At 42.4% G+C, this 16,033-nt stretch overlaps 1 protein-coding gene across 1 annotated transcript; it reads right to left on the reverse strand.

The window, feature by feature from the left end:
* Positions 1–14,296: 14,296 nt before the first annotated feature.
* Positions 14,297–15,363, reverse strand: LOC109757712 (protein FAR1-RELATED SEQUENCE 5-like). Its single transcript, XM_020316540.1, has 3 exons — positions 14,995–15,363; positions 14,522–14,798; positions 14,297–14,409 (listed from the first exon to the last, which is right to left on the reverse strand). Exons 1-3 carry the CDS (start codon positions 15,361–15,363, stop codon positions 14,297–14,299), a joined length of 759 nt encoding a protein of 252 aa, XP_020172129.1.
* Between the last annotated feature and the right edge of the window lie 670 nt (positions 15,364–16,033).

Here is a 16,033-nt window from a genome sequence, read left to right on the forward strand (position 1 = left end):
ATGGTAGCAGTTCAGAGGCAACACCGCCGGAGAGCAGTCTGAGCACAGATATTATAGTGCTTGAGGCTCTACTAGAGGCAGAAAGAGATGGTGTGGCTGCCATGAATGAGGTAATCTTTATCTTGAGGCTGGAAATTACGAAATTAGCGGCACGCATTATGCAAGCAACCCAAGAATTGGAGGAAGTAAGAATGTTGCATTTGAAGACGGAGGAGGTCCTGCTGTTTCTGCTATCTGAAGCCCAAGGTAATCCCGGTTCTTCTTTAGATACCAGTTGAAATTGTCATTAGATTATTGTACTTGCATGTTGTGTCATGTCTCTGAATGGATTATGTTGCAAGACCCCCTATGTTGTCCATGTGTTGTAATGATCCGAATTTTTTAGGCGAGGTAATCCTCAGTACTTGTATGATTGACATAAGGTGAACTGTTTTTCGTGTGAGCATATTGTATTGGATGAAATAACTATTTGACTCAGAGTGTATCCAACCTACTGAATTCGAAGATCACGGCATTTCTAAATCATAATCATATATAAAGGTGGAATAAATCTTTGTTGTGGTTTTCAAGAAATAAATAACAAAACGTATAATTATCTGTGGATATTCGTAATCGAATACAAATTGGATTTGAATTTAGTTTGCCAGGTCCCAGGGCAAACGTGAATGCTAATTCTCCCAAGTTTTGAACGAAGCGGCTAAACACCCACTATAATTTGTGGGCTGCCCGAAGCAAGTGTTTGCGAGATGGAAATTACTGTCTACCCCTGACACTTGACATCCTTATCGACCGGATTTACACTGCTGTCGATAGGGGTAGACTAGTAACTTCAATCAGACGTGACACGACGGCCTCTGAGCCCATTCAGACACGGTGGGCGCCAAACGTGGGTGGCAAAACACATTTGATTCAAGCTTGTTCGAAAGACATGTGTCTCTTCCTCCATTTCCCCATTCATACACGGTGGGCGGCAAAACAAACTCTCCTCGTCCGAAATCGATGTAGGCTAATATTTTAAATAGGGGCAGATGTGTAACTTCCATCAGACATGACACAACCGCCCTACCTGTCAGGCCCATTCATACACCGTGGGCGCCAACCGTGGGTGGCAAAACACCCTCTCCTTGCCCGAAATAGTTACCGGCAAATATTTGGGATATGCGAGATTACCGTCCTATCCCCAACCGACGCGATGTCCGAAATTTTAAATGGGGGATAAGTTCGTAACTTTCCCCCATTTCAGAGAAGCGCGTCCCAAAGTTTGAGATCCCCCCCTCCCCTCCATTTCCCCATTCATACACCGTCGGCGGCACGACAACCTCCGCACAGCGGCCAGCCTCCTCCGTCCGCCACCCCATCCTCCACCTTGCCGGAGCCGCTACCCCTACCCCGTCATCCACTGCAAGAGATGGACGTCTCTCATCCATGGCGCTGGACCAGGATCCTTTCATCGCCTCCTCTCGCTTCATCGGCGTCGTCATCCACCTTGCCATTGCCGCTCCTACGACCGCCTCGTCCACGGCAACAGGATACATCCCCCGACCCGACCGTCTGCCGTCTAAAGTCTTCTTCCCCGCCGCTGACAGCCATCGCACCCGCAACACCCTCAACGTATCAGCATAGGCCTACACGGCGTCGCAAGAGAGGTGGTACTCTTCCATATGTGCTTAGTTATTGATCTCACCCGGAAAATAGATCGTAATTTGTTTACTGTACTTTTCTTGTCTGTACCAAATTGTAGTGGCTAGTTGAAAGCAAACATTGGTTGCGAAGTAGCTTTGTCCGGTTTGCACCTTCAGATCCGCCATGGCACGGGCACTATACTCGTAAAGCTTATGGTTTCCCCCCTTTATATTCACTACCATCATCGTAGGTGCTTCGTGTCGTGCTAGCACTGCTCCTCAAGACCTCAACCCAAAGCTTATGTGTTGAAATACGAATCTGATATGATGCTCATATCACTAAAACACAGAACGTTTAATTGGTCACCTAATGTTCCTATATTCGTTTCGAAAAGCATGTGCACCACCCACTGGTCCAGCTAGTTCCACTTTCCTGATTTTTCTCTTGATGCTTAGGGTTTTCCCCTTTTATCTACTCTACTATGATCTGCGTAGGTGCTTTCTGTCGTACTAGCATTACTCCACCCTTCAAGCTAAACAACACAACACTCAGAATTCGAAAGCTTAGTTGTTCAAATATGATTGTGATATGATACTGATATTAGTTAACCGACACATTTAATTGGTTAGCTAAAGGTCCCACTTGAGTTTCCAAATGCATGTCGCGACATATAAAGAGACAGCATAATTGCATTTCTTTGTCACTTGTTGATCGTACTTTCTTGTCCATACCAAATCTTAGTTTTTATTTCAAAGCAAACATCGGTTGCTAACTACCCTTTGCGCGGTTTGCAGCTTCAGATCTGCCATCCCACTGCCACGGTCAACACTGTACTCATCATGCTTATGTTTTCCCCATTTTATGATGACCACAATCAGCCTACGTGGTTCGTGTCGTAATAGCACTGCTCCACCCATCGAGCTAAACAAGCTTAGTTGTACAAATTCATATCTGATATTATTGCTGATATTAGTAAAACTGAGAGATGTTTAATTGGTTAGCTAAATGTTCCTACTTTAGTTTCGAAATGCATGTGAGCCACATATGAAGAGACCGGAAAGAATAGTATTTCTCTGTGCGCTCTGGTTCATCATGGATGGCCAACCGACATTGTATTGAAAGACTTCTAATATCTTCAATCTGCTTGCTCTTCTGCTCTTCTTTAAGATGATACTCTTCTCTTGCGGTCGACTGGTCAAGTCGAGTTGTTCTCCCTTAGTATATTTTGAATCTGTCAGGTCAGGTCGACTTGTTGTTCTTTACTATATGTTGAAGCTATCATCTGCGAAGTGTCATCACTTTTGGAGCTCTCATATTTTGAGTAGTAGGCCACATTATATTAATGCACACAACAAATTACAGCATGCACATCTTTTAAAAGAATTGCAGAGATAGCACAAAGGGGTTTACAGGGAGGCAGTATTGGATTAGAATCACTTCTGCATTATAAAGAAAATCTCACTTGTTTTTATGTTTTCATGCATGTCAGATATTAAACATTATCAAAATGAATATGAGAATGGGCGCACGAGAGGAATATTGCGGAACGATCCACTGGCTAACAAACTTGGCATGGTGGAGGATGGCCTATCTTATTCACCCATCAAGGTGCTTGCTCTAACTTTGCAAAGTTGTATTGGTCGCACATATTTTGCATCTGACCTCTTGCATTACTTCTACTTTGTTACACCATCTGCTTAGTTTAGGCATCATATATGAGTATATGCCATACCTATCCATGTGTCGTCACACTATGTTTTTCCAGTCAAATGTTGTTCTTTCGTAATAGATGTCCAAAAGGAAGAGGGTGAGTGCAGATCCTCAAGGAGTACAAACTAGGTATTTGGAAAAGGTAGTGATACCTGTTAAATCAGATGGACCAGCAGCCATAGAAAACACAGGCCCAACTATACCACACTTTACCCCTACTCAAGTGGCCAAACCCCTATTAGAACTGCTGGGAGCCCAGCGTCAGGTACTGTCTATGATATCAATTCAAAATTTGAACTCCTAAATTTCTGCTTGTGCCTTACCTTCTCTCTTGTATGAAAACTAATTTCAGATGAATCTCCTTGCTCAAAGGATCATACGATCTCAAAACAATAATGGGCTCTGCATTGCTCTTGTCAGTACCTCTCTCCCTTTTGCCTTGTAACGCTGTACTTAATTAATTGCTATTTGATTATGTATCATCAGTCTGCACCTGAGCTTCATTATCCTATGTTTCTTCCAATATTATTTGATCTATATTTACTCTTTGCAAAATGTAGAATAATGGCAACGCTTATAAAGAATTTTCTTTGGGGAATTTATTGAATTATCCTTCCATCAACATGGAGAAGGGCTTTGTCCAGCCCGTGTTAACATGTAATGTAAGTTCATCCTTCTCAAGCCTTCAAACTTTGTTCTAGTATAGATTTGGATAGGCATCATTTCCTCCACTTCTGTTTGCTTTGCTGTTTACATCTGATTGGATGTTTGCAACAACTACCAGTTTCAAATTGTAGTTGTAAAAACATGTTCCTTATGCAGAACAGATCCATTTATTTGCTTATATAATTGTGAAACCTGTTACGTGTCTCCTTGTTTCTCTTTCAGGCTCGTATCTCTTACGCCAGGCAGAACTTTAGGGAAGATAGTGAGCCAAACCATCTTGAGGACAGCGAGATGACCCCAAGGTCCTGTCTTGACGAAGACAGTGAGTTGAAGCTACTCACCAGCAGGTGTGAGACAACCTCTGTGCAGTCGCTGCCTCAATCAGTTCGACTTCTTCAGTCTCAACTTAAAGCGGAAAGGCTTGCTTCAGCTCAGCTCCGACTTGAAGTCAAAGATGCAATGAAGATGTCAGAGGACTGTCGTGCGCACCATCATGCCTTAAATCTAGTGTTGATGCATCTATCGTTGACACAACTGAGGTCTACTCAGCTTCTTCAGCTGTTTGGGGGGCCCGAAGTGGCCAGGCCTAGTGCCTTCTGAAGTGCTCACAGTTTTGTATATTCTTTTGTCGGCGCGTTTATTTGCACTGGTGGCGAACTTTGATGCCAAGTGGATGTAATATGTGTGATAGCCGTGATAGCCTAGCGTAAGTTGCTTGCTTATTTATTTCCTTGTTGTCTTGTTTATTTGTTTGCTTGTAGTCACTGCAGTTCTTTTTCGGCGGTTTGCTAGTGGCCGCAATAACCTATTTTTAAAAACTAGGCCACAATAACCATGGGATAATATTTATTGTAGTGACACTGGGCCTCCTACGGGCCGTAGAAACAGTGGGCCTTCTACGGGCCGTAGAAACAGTGGGCCTTCTACGGGTCGTAGAAATAATGGGCCTTCTACGGGCCGTAGAAACAATGGGCCTTCTACGGGCCGTATCATCAATGGGCCTTATACGGGCAGTATGATCGATTGGCCAAACATGGGCCAATAACAGGCCGCATTATGGCCGTAAACGGGCTAGAGTTGGAATCGTCCGTTCATGGGCCGACCATAATGGGCCATTGTTAATAGGCCGTATTTGATGACGCTATGAAAACGGCCCAACGTATTAATGGACCACAAACGGGCCGACTGTAACCACGGGCTGAATTTGGCCCACAAGCAGAAAATGACAGTAACGGGCCGCAAGTAAACGAATGCTGGAAATGAGCCCAAGAATAAATGGGCTCTGAGAAGGCCGAAAGATAACATGGGCTGGAAACGGCCCAACGGAATAACGGACCGTTAATGGGTATAAAGTGATACACTGTTCATTACGGGCCAGTTTCACCACGGGCCGTTAATGGGTGTAAAGTGATACACTCTTCATTACGGGCCAGTTTCACCACGGGGCGTTAATAGGCCAAGAGTTACATAGGGCCTCATATGGGCCGAAAGACGTCATGGGCCATACATGGGCCGGAAGTGAAAACGGGCTGGAATCATATTGGGTGGCCCAGATGACGCTGCTGGGCCTAATTCGGATAGGGCGTAACGGGCCTTGGGTTAGCGGGCTGTAAATGGGCTATATGCAAACAGGCCCTTAACAGGCTTTACATGGGCCGGCCCGCCACCTTTTGACCAAGTCAAACGGGCCGGCCTTTTCACAGGAATGGGCCTCTGTTGGGCCGTGCCACATGTCGACGTATCATAGGCGCCTTCTGTCCAATGAGTGGATGACATCTGTCCCAATGATGAGCCGACATGTGTTTCCTCCAGCCAATGATGATTTTACACGTGGAAAATCCCCATTGGTCGGGGCTGTTAACGGGTTACCGGATCCAAAACCCGACCTGATAGCTTAACGGCATTCCGTTACGGTGGATGCCACGTGTCGGTCACCCTTGACAAAAGCACTTCTGTGACGCGGGATTTATCGTCATGGAAGTGGACACTTCCGTGATGATAATTTTGGTAATGTCATGGAACACTTCTACGACAGCACAGGTATGACTATCTTGATTCTGTCATAAAATCGTCATGGATGTACATGCATGACAGAAAATGCGACCTACTGTGACAAACACGTATCATCACGGAAGTGTATTTTTTTGTAGGGGGTTGAACTGCTGGTTTTTTTTGTGTTGTTTAATTTTGGGCCCCAACATATGATCTTAGACTTGAACTTCTGCTTGAGATGTGGCTGGGCTGCTGGTTTCAGATGGAGAGGATTTTCTGTGTTTTGTAATGTATTGGTATTTTTTAACTCAACCAATACGTCGCCTTTTGCATAGAATCTATATGTGTTTTTTGTGATTTTTCAACCGCGAATGGATTTCAACTATAACTTTGTGCAAAAATATTCTTATACACTCCTTTATGTTTCTTTATCTTTTGTCGGCATTGTACATGAAATTTTGCACGTATCCAAACATAACTTCATATCTGAACGCGTTGTCTTAGGCTTGCTAACCTTAGTTCATACGACAATACTTATTTTTTAAGCATATTTTTCCTACATCGATTTATATACCAGAACATCTTCTGTAAGCTGACCTGAAGTTCAAACTGTGTATTTATTTGCTGCTTGCTCTTTTATGGAATACAACACCAGCACCTCCTGCCATAATATACCAGAACTTCCACTGTAATCTTACTTGAACTTCATAGTGTATATTTTTCATTTTTATTCTTGCTTGCACTTTGCATGGAATACATCACTAGCACAGTACTTCCTCTCATAATACACGAGGACTTCTACAGTAATATTACTTTAACTTCACAATGTATATTTTTCATTTTATTACTGCTTGCTCTTTCATGCAATACATCACTAGCACCTCCTCTCAAACTATACTAGGACTTCTGCAGTAAGCTTACTTGAACTTCTAGCGCATAATTTCTTTGAAACTTCAACAATAGAAGTTCAAGTAAGCTTCTCCTAAAATACTGTTTCAAAAGTGGAATAACATTCTGCACATTGACATGACATAAGTTTGCTTTGTTTAATTGACCTAGTCTAACTGTTCATCAACCTTGCGCTCCTCCTAGGCTTTGGTTCTAGTGGTTTTTGCTTGACATGTACCTCTTCCTCTTCATCTTCCTCTTTCTCTTCCTCTTCATCGTCCTCTTCCTCTTCATCATCCTTGATGAGGACATCAATACCATTGTTACACCCACAGCCCCTACTGCTACATATACTGGACCAATTACTAGAGCTCGCGCACGTCAATTAAATTATCAGGTACTTTCGTTTCTTGGTAATGATTCTAATGTTCTTGAGAATATGATCCTGCCTAAATTGGATACATTTGTTTTGCTTACAAATGAAGGGGCTGGCATGGAGAAGAGGGATGAACATTGGAGCAAGACCAAGCCTAGAGATGATGGCATGCGCAAGGAGAACAAGAACGGAGTTACAAGTGATGATTTCAGGACTTTGAAGCCACCATAAGGAGTGCATGAAGCCTTGGATGAAATATACAAGATGCCACTTCATAAATTTCATCCAGAGGCTATTCTAGGTGCTGCATCACCTTATTATTGGGCCAGGCCCATGTAATTTCAAAATACTTAAGTATAGGCTGTTTTTAGAGTCTGTATGTGTGGGGAAACAAGAGTTAGGGTTGGTTTCGAACCCCTCCCTCAAGGGCCACGTAATTCCCCCTCTTCCTCCATATATACAGCCCTTAGGGTGTCATTTAGACTTTGGGTTTTGCTTAGATCAAAAGTTCGCCATAGTTGCAACTTCGCGTACTTCGTTTGTGTTCAACGACCAGACCAAGGCGTCACAAAACCCCACCTTCATTAATAAAGCTTTCCTCTTATATTCGCAATATCCAGATTGCAATCTTAGTTTCTTGCGTGTTCTTCATTTGCTCGTAGGAAACAGGCCCTCGTGGTCAGGTTGATCGTGCTCCGGCGTGGTCAATAACCCTCGGAAGTTGGTTTAGCGATTGCTAAGGCGCGACGTCTCGCACGTTCGTAGTCGGGTCGTCAAGGTCGACTCCCACAGAAAACGATAGCCACCATCTCATCAAAACATCGGGACACCTTTGCCTCTATCAAGTGGTATCAGATATTCAGGTTCCTCGGTGAGATTTTACAGTTTTTCGTAGTTTAGATCGAGTCTGTTCTTCATACCTACAGTCCACGAAAAATCCACAAAAAAAATTAGGGTTAGTTCATCATATCCGAACCAGTCTGAGCCTTTGCATAGTCTTTTCAGTATTTTGCTTTATTGAATTTGCGGTGGAATTGTCGTGTCAAGTTGCTGGTCTTAGCGTCTGGTTTCCCTTAGAGTTTCGAGTTCTGTTCACAAGTTGTCACGCCGCCGCCGCACCATCGTCATCGTTCCTACCATATTCCACCACCACCAACATATTCCTTACCGCTGCCATATACATCCGCCTGTCCACCACCAATCCGAGTCCACAACATCTGTCTGTCCACCACCAATCCGAGTCCACATGTACATCTGCCTGTCCACCACCAATCCGAGTTCTTTTCATATTAGGTTTGTTTTCGAGATCCATCTAGTTTTCGTTTTGTGTTTCCTTGCCTGAGTAGGTCTCGGAAAAAAGGTCGTGTGAAGCTGTAGGTATGAAGAACAGACTCTATTATAAGTATAAGGAGTATAATAATATCACTCGTTTATAAGGAGTATAAGGAGTATAATAATACCACTCGTTTATTCCATCTTGCTTGTAAAGCTGAACGTGAAGTGCAGGATCGACAGGCATTGGCGCGAACTAACTTTTCTGCAGGTCGACCTTCGTCATGGACGCCACGTGCATCCTCTACTTCCACTGCACCATCACCTCCATCAGCTGCCACCTCCAACCGTGATACAAGAAAGCAGGCACAACCACCACTATCTGCCAAGAGCACACCTGCGGGGCTTGCACAGAGCTCTTCTTCTTCCATGGCATCAACAGGGCACACAAGTGATATTATTTGTCGTCGATGTAAGGGAAGAGGTCATTATGCGCGAGAATGCAAATCTCAGCGTGTGATGATTGCTACTGAGGATGGTGGGTATGAGTCCGCTAGTGACTATGATGAGGAGACTTTGGCTCTTATTACACGTGAAGAACACGGTGGAGATGATTATGATCATGAGACGCAATACATGGCTCCTGAAGATGCTGACAGGTATGAATGTTTTGTTGCTCAACGTGTTTTGAGTGTGCATGTTACACAAGTTGAGAAAAATCAGAGGCATAATTTGTTCCATACAAAGGGAGTTGTGAAGGAACGTTCTATTCGCGTCATCATAGATGGAGGGAGCTGCAACAACGTGGCTAGCATGGAGATGGTGGAGGAGCTATCTCTCACCACAAGACCACATCCACATCCTTAATACATCCAATGGTTCAACAACAGCGGCAAGGTTAAGGTAACCCGTACTGTTCCTGTGCATTTTAGTATCTCTACATATGCTGATTATGTTGATTGTGATGTGGTACCTATGCAAGCATGTTCCTTATTACTTGGTAGACCATGGCAATTTGATAAAAATTCTGTACACCATGGTAGAAACAATCAGTATACTCTTGTTCATAAGGATAAAAATATTACTTTGCTTTCTATGACTCATAATTCCATTTTGAAAGATGATATTAATAGAGCTAATAAACCAAAACAAGAGAAAAATAAGAGTGAAAATCAGATTGTGGCAAAAGAATTTGAGCAACAAATGAAGCCTAATAATAAACCATCTAGTGTTTCTGAAATTAAATTGAAAAGTGCATGTTTACTTGCCACCAAATCTGATATTGATGAGCAAGATTTTAGCAAATCTGTTTGCTATGCTTTTGTGTGCAAAGAGGCATTATTTTCATTCGAGGACGTGCCTTCCTCTTGCCCCCTGCTGTCACTAACATTTCGCAGGAGTTCGCTGACGTCTTCCCACAAGATGTGCCACCGGATTACCACCTATTCAAGGGATTGAGCATCAAATTGACTTAATTCCCGGTGCATCGCTACCCAACCGTGCACCATACCGTACCAATCCAGAGGAGACGAAGGAGATTATGCGTCAAGTACAGGAGCTGCTCGACAAAGGTTATATACGCGAATCTCTTAGTCCTTGTGTTGTTCCTATTATACTAGTGCCTAAAAAGGATGGTATGTCGCGTATGTGTGTTGATTGTAGAGGCATTAATAATATTACTATTCGTTATCGTCATCCTATTCCTAGGCTAGATGATATGCTTGATGAATTGAGTGGCTCTACAATATTCTCCAAAGTAGATTTGCGTAGTGGATACCATCAAATTCGTATGAAATTGGGAGATGAATGGAAAACAGCATTTAAAACTAAGTTTGGTTTATATGAGTGGTTAGTCATGCCTTTTGGGTTAACTAATGCACCTAGTACTTTCATGAGACTAATGAACGAAGTTTTACGTGCTTTCATTGGACGATTTGTGGTAGTCTATTTTGATGATATACTGATTTATAGCAAATCTTTGGAAGAACATTTGGAACATTTATGTGCTATTTTTATTGCTCTACGTGATGCACGTTTGTTTGGTAACCTTGGGAAGTGCACCTTTTGCACCGAGCGAGTATCTTTTCTTGGCTATGTTGTTACTCCACAGGGAATTGAAGTTGATAAAGCCAAGATTGAAGCTATCGAGAGTTGGCCGCAGCCCAAAACGGTCACACAAGTGAGGAGTTTTCTTGACTCACTGGTTTCTATAGGTGTTTTGTGAGAGATTTTAGCACCATTGCTGCACCTCTCAATGGGCTTACAAAGAAGGATGTGCCTTTTGTTTGGGGTACCGCACAGGAAGAAGCCTTCACGGTATTGAAAGATAAGTTGACAGATGCTCCTTTACTCCAACTTCCTGATTTTAATAGGACTTTTGAGCTTGAATGTGATGCTAGTGGAATTGGATTAGGAGGTGTGTTATTACAAGATGGCAAACCTGTTGCATAATTTTCTGAAAAATTGAGTGGGCCTAGTCTGAACTATTCTACTTATGATAAAGAATTATTTGCTCTTGTTCGGACCTTAGAAACATGGCAACATTATTTATGGCCCAAAGAATTTGTTATACATTCTAATCATGAATCTTTGAAACACATTAGAAGTCAAGCAAAACTGAACCATAGACATGCTAAATGGGTTGAATTCATTGAGACTTTCCCTTATGTCATTAAACACAAGAAGGGTAAAGAAAATGTTATTGCTGATGTATTGTCTCGTCGTTATACTATGCTTTCACAACTTGACTTTAAAATATTTGGTTTGGAGACCATCAAAGATCAATATGTGCATCATGCTGAATTTAAAGATGTATTGCAGAATTGTAAAGAAGGTAGAACATGGAACAAGTTCGTCGTTAACGATGGATTTGTGTTTCGTGCTAACAAGCTATGCATTCCAGCTAGCTCCATTCGTCTTTTGTTGTTGCAGGAGGCGCATGGAGGAGGACTAATGGGACACTTTGGCGTGAAGAAGACGGAGGATATACTTGCTACACATTTCTTTTGGCCAAAGATGAGACGAGATGTTGAGCGTTTTGTTGCTCGCTGCACTACATGTCAAAAAGCTAAGTCACGACAAAATCCTCATGGTTTATATATGCCTTTGCCTGTACCTAGTGTTCCTTGGGAGGATATATCTATGGACTTTGTTTTAGGTTTACCTCGAACAAAGAAGGGGAGGGATAGCATATTTGTTGTCATGGATAGGTTCTCGAAAATGGCACACTTTATACCATGTCATAAAAGCGATGATGCTGTTAATGTTGCTGATTTGTTCTTTCGTGAAATTATTCTCTTGCATGGTGTGCCAAATACTATTGTTTCATATCGTGATACTAAATTTCTTAGCCACTTTTGGAGATGTTTATGGGCTAAGTTGGGGACTAAACTGCTTTTTAGTACTACTTGTCATCCCCAAACAGATGGTCAAACTGAAGTAGTCAATAGAACATTGTCTACTATGCTTAGGGCTGTTTTGAAGAATAATAAGAAAATGTGGGAAGAATGCTTGCCTCATATTGAATTTTCTTATAATCGTTCGTTGCATTCTACTACTAAGATGTGCCCTTTTGAAATTTTGTATGGTTTCCTACCTCGTGCACCTATTGATTTGTTGCCTCTCCCATCTTCGGAGAAGGTTAATTTTGATGCTAAACAACGTGCTGATTTGATCTTAAAAATGCATGAGTTAACTAAGGAAAACATTGAGCGTATGAATGCTAAATATAAACTTGCTGGAGATAAGGGTAGAAAACATGTTGTCTTTGCACCTGGAGATCTTGTTTGGTTACATTTGCGTAAGGATAGGTTTCCTAATTTACGCAAATCAAAGCTAATGCCACGTGCTGATAGTCCTTTTAAGGTCTTAGAGAAAATAAATGATAATGCATATAAACTTGAGCTGCCTGCAGATTTTGGGGTAAGTCCCACTTTTAACATTGCAGATTTGAAGCCTTATTTGGGTGAGGAAGATGGGCTTCCGTCGAGGACGACTTCATTTCAAGAAGGGGAGGATGATGAGGACATCAATACCATTGTTACACCCACAGCCCCTACTGCTACATATACTGGACCAATTACTAGAGCTCGCGCACGCCAATTAAATTATCAGGTACTTTCGTTTCTTGGTAATGATTCTAATGTTCATGAGAATATGATGCTGCCTAAATTGGATAGATTTGTTTTGCTTACAAATGAAGGGCCTGGCATGGAGAAAAGGGATGAACACTGGAGCAAGACCAAGCCTGGAGATGATGGCATGCGCAAGGGGAACAAGAACGGAGTTACAAGTGATGATTTCAGGACTTTGAAGCCACCATAAGGAGTGCATGAAGCCTTGGACGAAATATACAAGATGCCACTTCATAAATTTCGTCCAGAGGCTATTCTAGGTGCTGCGTCACCTTATTATTGGGCCAGGCCCATGTAATTTCGAAATACTTAAGTATAGGCTATTTTTAGAGTCCGTATGTGTGGGGAAACAAGAGTTAGGGTTGGTTTCGGACCCCTCCCTCAAGGGCCACAAAATTGCCCCCTCTTCCTCCATATATACAACCCTTAGGGCGTCGTTTAGACTTTGGGTTTTGTTTAGATCAAAAGTTCGCCATAGTTGCAACTTCGCGTACTTCGTTTGTGTTCAATGACCAGACCAAGGCATCACAGAACCCCACCTTCATTAATAAAGCTTTCCTCTTATATTCGCAATATCCAGATTGCAATCTTAGTTTCTTGCTTGTTCTTCGTTTGCTCGCAGGAAACAGGCCCTCATGGTCAGGTTGATCATGCTCCGGCGTGGTCAATAACCCTCGGAAGTTGGTTTAGCGATTGCTAAGGTGCGACGTCTGGCACGTTCGTAGTCGGATCGTCAAGGTCGACTCCCACAGAAAACGATAGCCACCATCTCATCGAAACATCGGGGACACCTTTGCCTCTATCAATCCTCTTCCTCCTCCTCTTCGCATTCCACTTCCTCTTCCTCTTCGTCTTCCTCTTCTTCGATGGTGTCTTCATCTTCGTCTTCCTCTTCATCTTCCACCACTTTCTTATTGCTGGCTCTAGGTTTTGCTTTCTGTTTCTTCTCCGGCTTTTTGCTTGTCTTTTCAGCATCTGTGCGCTTCGGGCATGTTCTTGCATTATGTGGTTCATACTCCTTACATATGCTACAAAGCCTGCTACTTGCTTTCTGTGGGTGTGGTCCCTTGTTTTGTTCTATAACTTTGGGCTGTTGTTTTTGAACTTTGGGTTGCTTGACCTCCTCGGCATCGTTTCTTTCTAAGAGTGTTGAACAGGTGAGATTATTTTGTCCTGCAACCTTTTTGCACACACTACATTGCCTGTGTCCAAGTGGCACTCCGTTCTCATCGAGCACGACGACTCTTCCTGCAGGTGGTGCCTTTATTTGAGCTCTCTTGTCACTTTTCTTTGTTGCAGAAATTTTCTTCCTACCCTTTGTTTCAGAGTATAGTGGCAATTTCATCGTCTCTTGCTGCCGCTGCTGCATTAATTGGTCAACACCCTGCTTGCATTGCTTGGCTTGAACAGCAACCTGGAGCATTTTAGCTGCATAATAATGAAGGTCATCTTCAATTTCAGCATCCTCTTCAGCCATCCTTTCGTCAGCATCTGCTCGATTTGCTGAATGTATTGCATCAAGCTCTTCCACGATCTCATCACTTTCTTCTTAACCATCAAATTTAGCCGCAGCAAGATGTCTTGCTTCGATAGTCTTGAGTTGCCATCCGATGCAGTTGTGTTGTAGTCCCTTGTATCAAAGGTTGGTTGTGATTGCAGTCTTTGTGTACCGTTTGAGGATATACTTGTCTGGAAATCTGTCAGGCTTTAGGTAGTCTAGTATGTTCATGATGTGAAGGCGGAACAGGCCTGCATTTTGTGATGAATGCACAATACATAGTTTGTGAGCCAGCAGTGAGTTTCATATATTTGATATGATACTACTAGTTTAGCTATTTAATGAGTTTGTTTTTCCGCTCACCTATGTGTGTCCAAAGCTTGCATTCACACTCGTATATTTCATTCTCTGGGTCAGCTACAACCTGGAATTCATGCTTTGACCAGGCAAATCTGTTTTCATCATCATGGCCAGCCTTGTTGTGGTAATACACAAGGTACTTACTGGGCTCTGCTGTAGGCTTTGCGCGAAATAGCGTGGCTTTTCTCATCCTAGTCCTCATCTTGGTGTACACGGCTCTCGTGTACTTGATAGCCATGTCTTCCTCGTAGCTGTAGGTTGTTTTTGTCACAGGATTGGTCTGCACATGTCAAAAAAATAAGATATTAGTCGAAGTAGAGTCATGAGTTTCATTTTTTTAAATACAGTGTGCACATGTTGAAGGAAGTCACAATATGATGGGGGTGTTTTTTTGTCTTAATACCATGCTGGTCATTGTTTGCTCGTTCTCCTTCTGCATTCGAGTTTGTATGCAAGCATTTACCCGCCTAGCAAACTTGTGTAGGTTCTTGGTCCCCTTGAAAAACCCTCTCTTGAGCACGTGATTCATGCTCTCGCTTCATTATGGAAGTCATTCTAGCACAGAAAATGTTCTTGTAATATGCTGAAATCCACATTTTCCTATCACTCCACAGCTGCATCATCATCTGGTCGTTCTCCAGGTTGTACTTGTGCATGAGTTCAGCCCAGGCAGCTTCAAACTCCGTTGGCATCATCGGCCAGTTTAATATAGATGTGAACTCCTCTTTGAATGTTTTATACTTTTTGTATAGCAATGCGAGGTATTCCTTGTACTTCTTCAGGATGTGCCAACGGCATAGCTTGTGGACGATGTTTGGGAATGATTGTGGTATAGCTTTCGCCATCGAGGGGCACTGGTCTGCATGAATTAAAAAAATAAACTTGCTTCTTTTTTCACTGATGGTGAACTTATGATGTACAAGTACTTGAACTTCACAGGTAGCAGTAGGACTATCTAATAATGTCACATATATTTTCCTTACGGCAGTGTTGTTGAACTTATGTTGTTCAAGTACTTGAACTTCAAAGGTAGCAGTATTACTAACTAATAATGTAACCCAATTTTTTCTTACAACAATATTGTTGAACTTCTGTGGTACCAGTGCTTGAACTTCACATACATAACTATATTTTTCCTGAACATGTTTCATATGTTTTTTCTTACAGCAGTGTCCTTGAACTTCTATGGTTCCTCTATTTGAACTTCACATCCAGAACTATATTTTTCTAAACATGTGACATATAATTTTGCTTCGTATACTGTTTAGTTGGACTTTTGTGATAACAGTGGTTGAACTTCTTGCTTTACATTATTTTCAGATAAAACCAATGTACCCAATACTGACCCATAGACTGAAAAGATGATGAAACTTGTATTGAACTCACCTGTTAGAATGCAAGTTGGGTGCTTGTTGTTCATGCACCATACAAATGTATCGAACAACCACTTGAATGACTTTGCATCTTCGTCTCTGATCAGGGCAACAACAAATATCGTTGACTGCAAGTGATGGT

The sequence above is a fragment of the Aegilops tauschii genome, chromosome 5, assembly GCF_002575655.3.
Source record: "Aegilops tauschii subsp. strangulata cultivar AL8/78 chromosome 5, Aet v6.0, whole genome shotgun sequence".
Lineage (NCBI taxonomy): Eukaryota > Viridiplantae > Streptophyta > Magnoliopsida > Poales > Poaceae > Aegilops > Aegilops tauschii.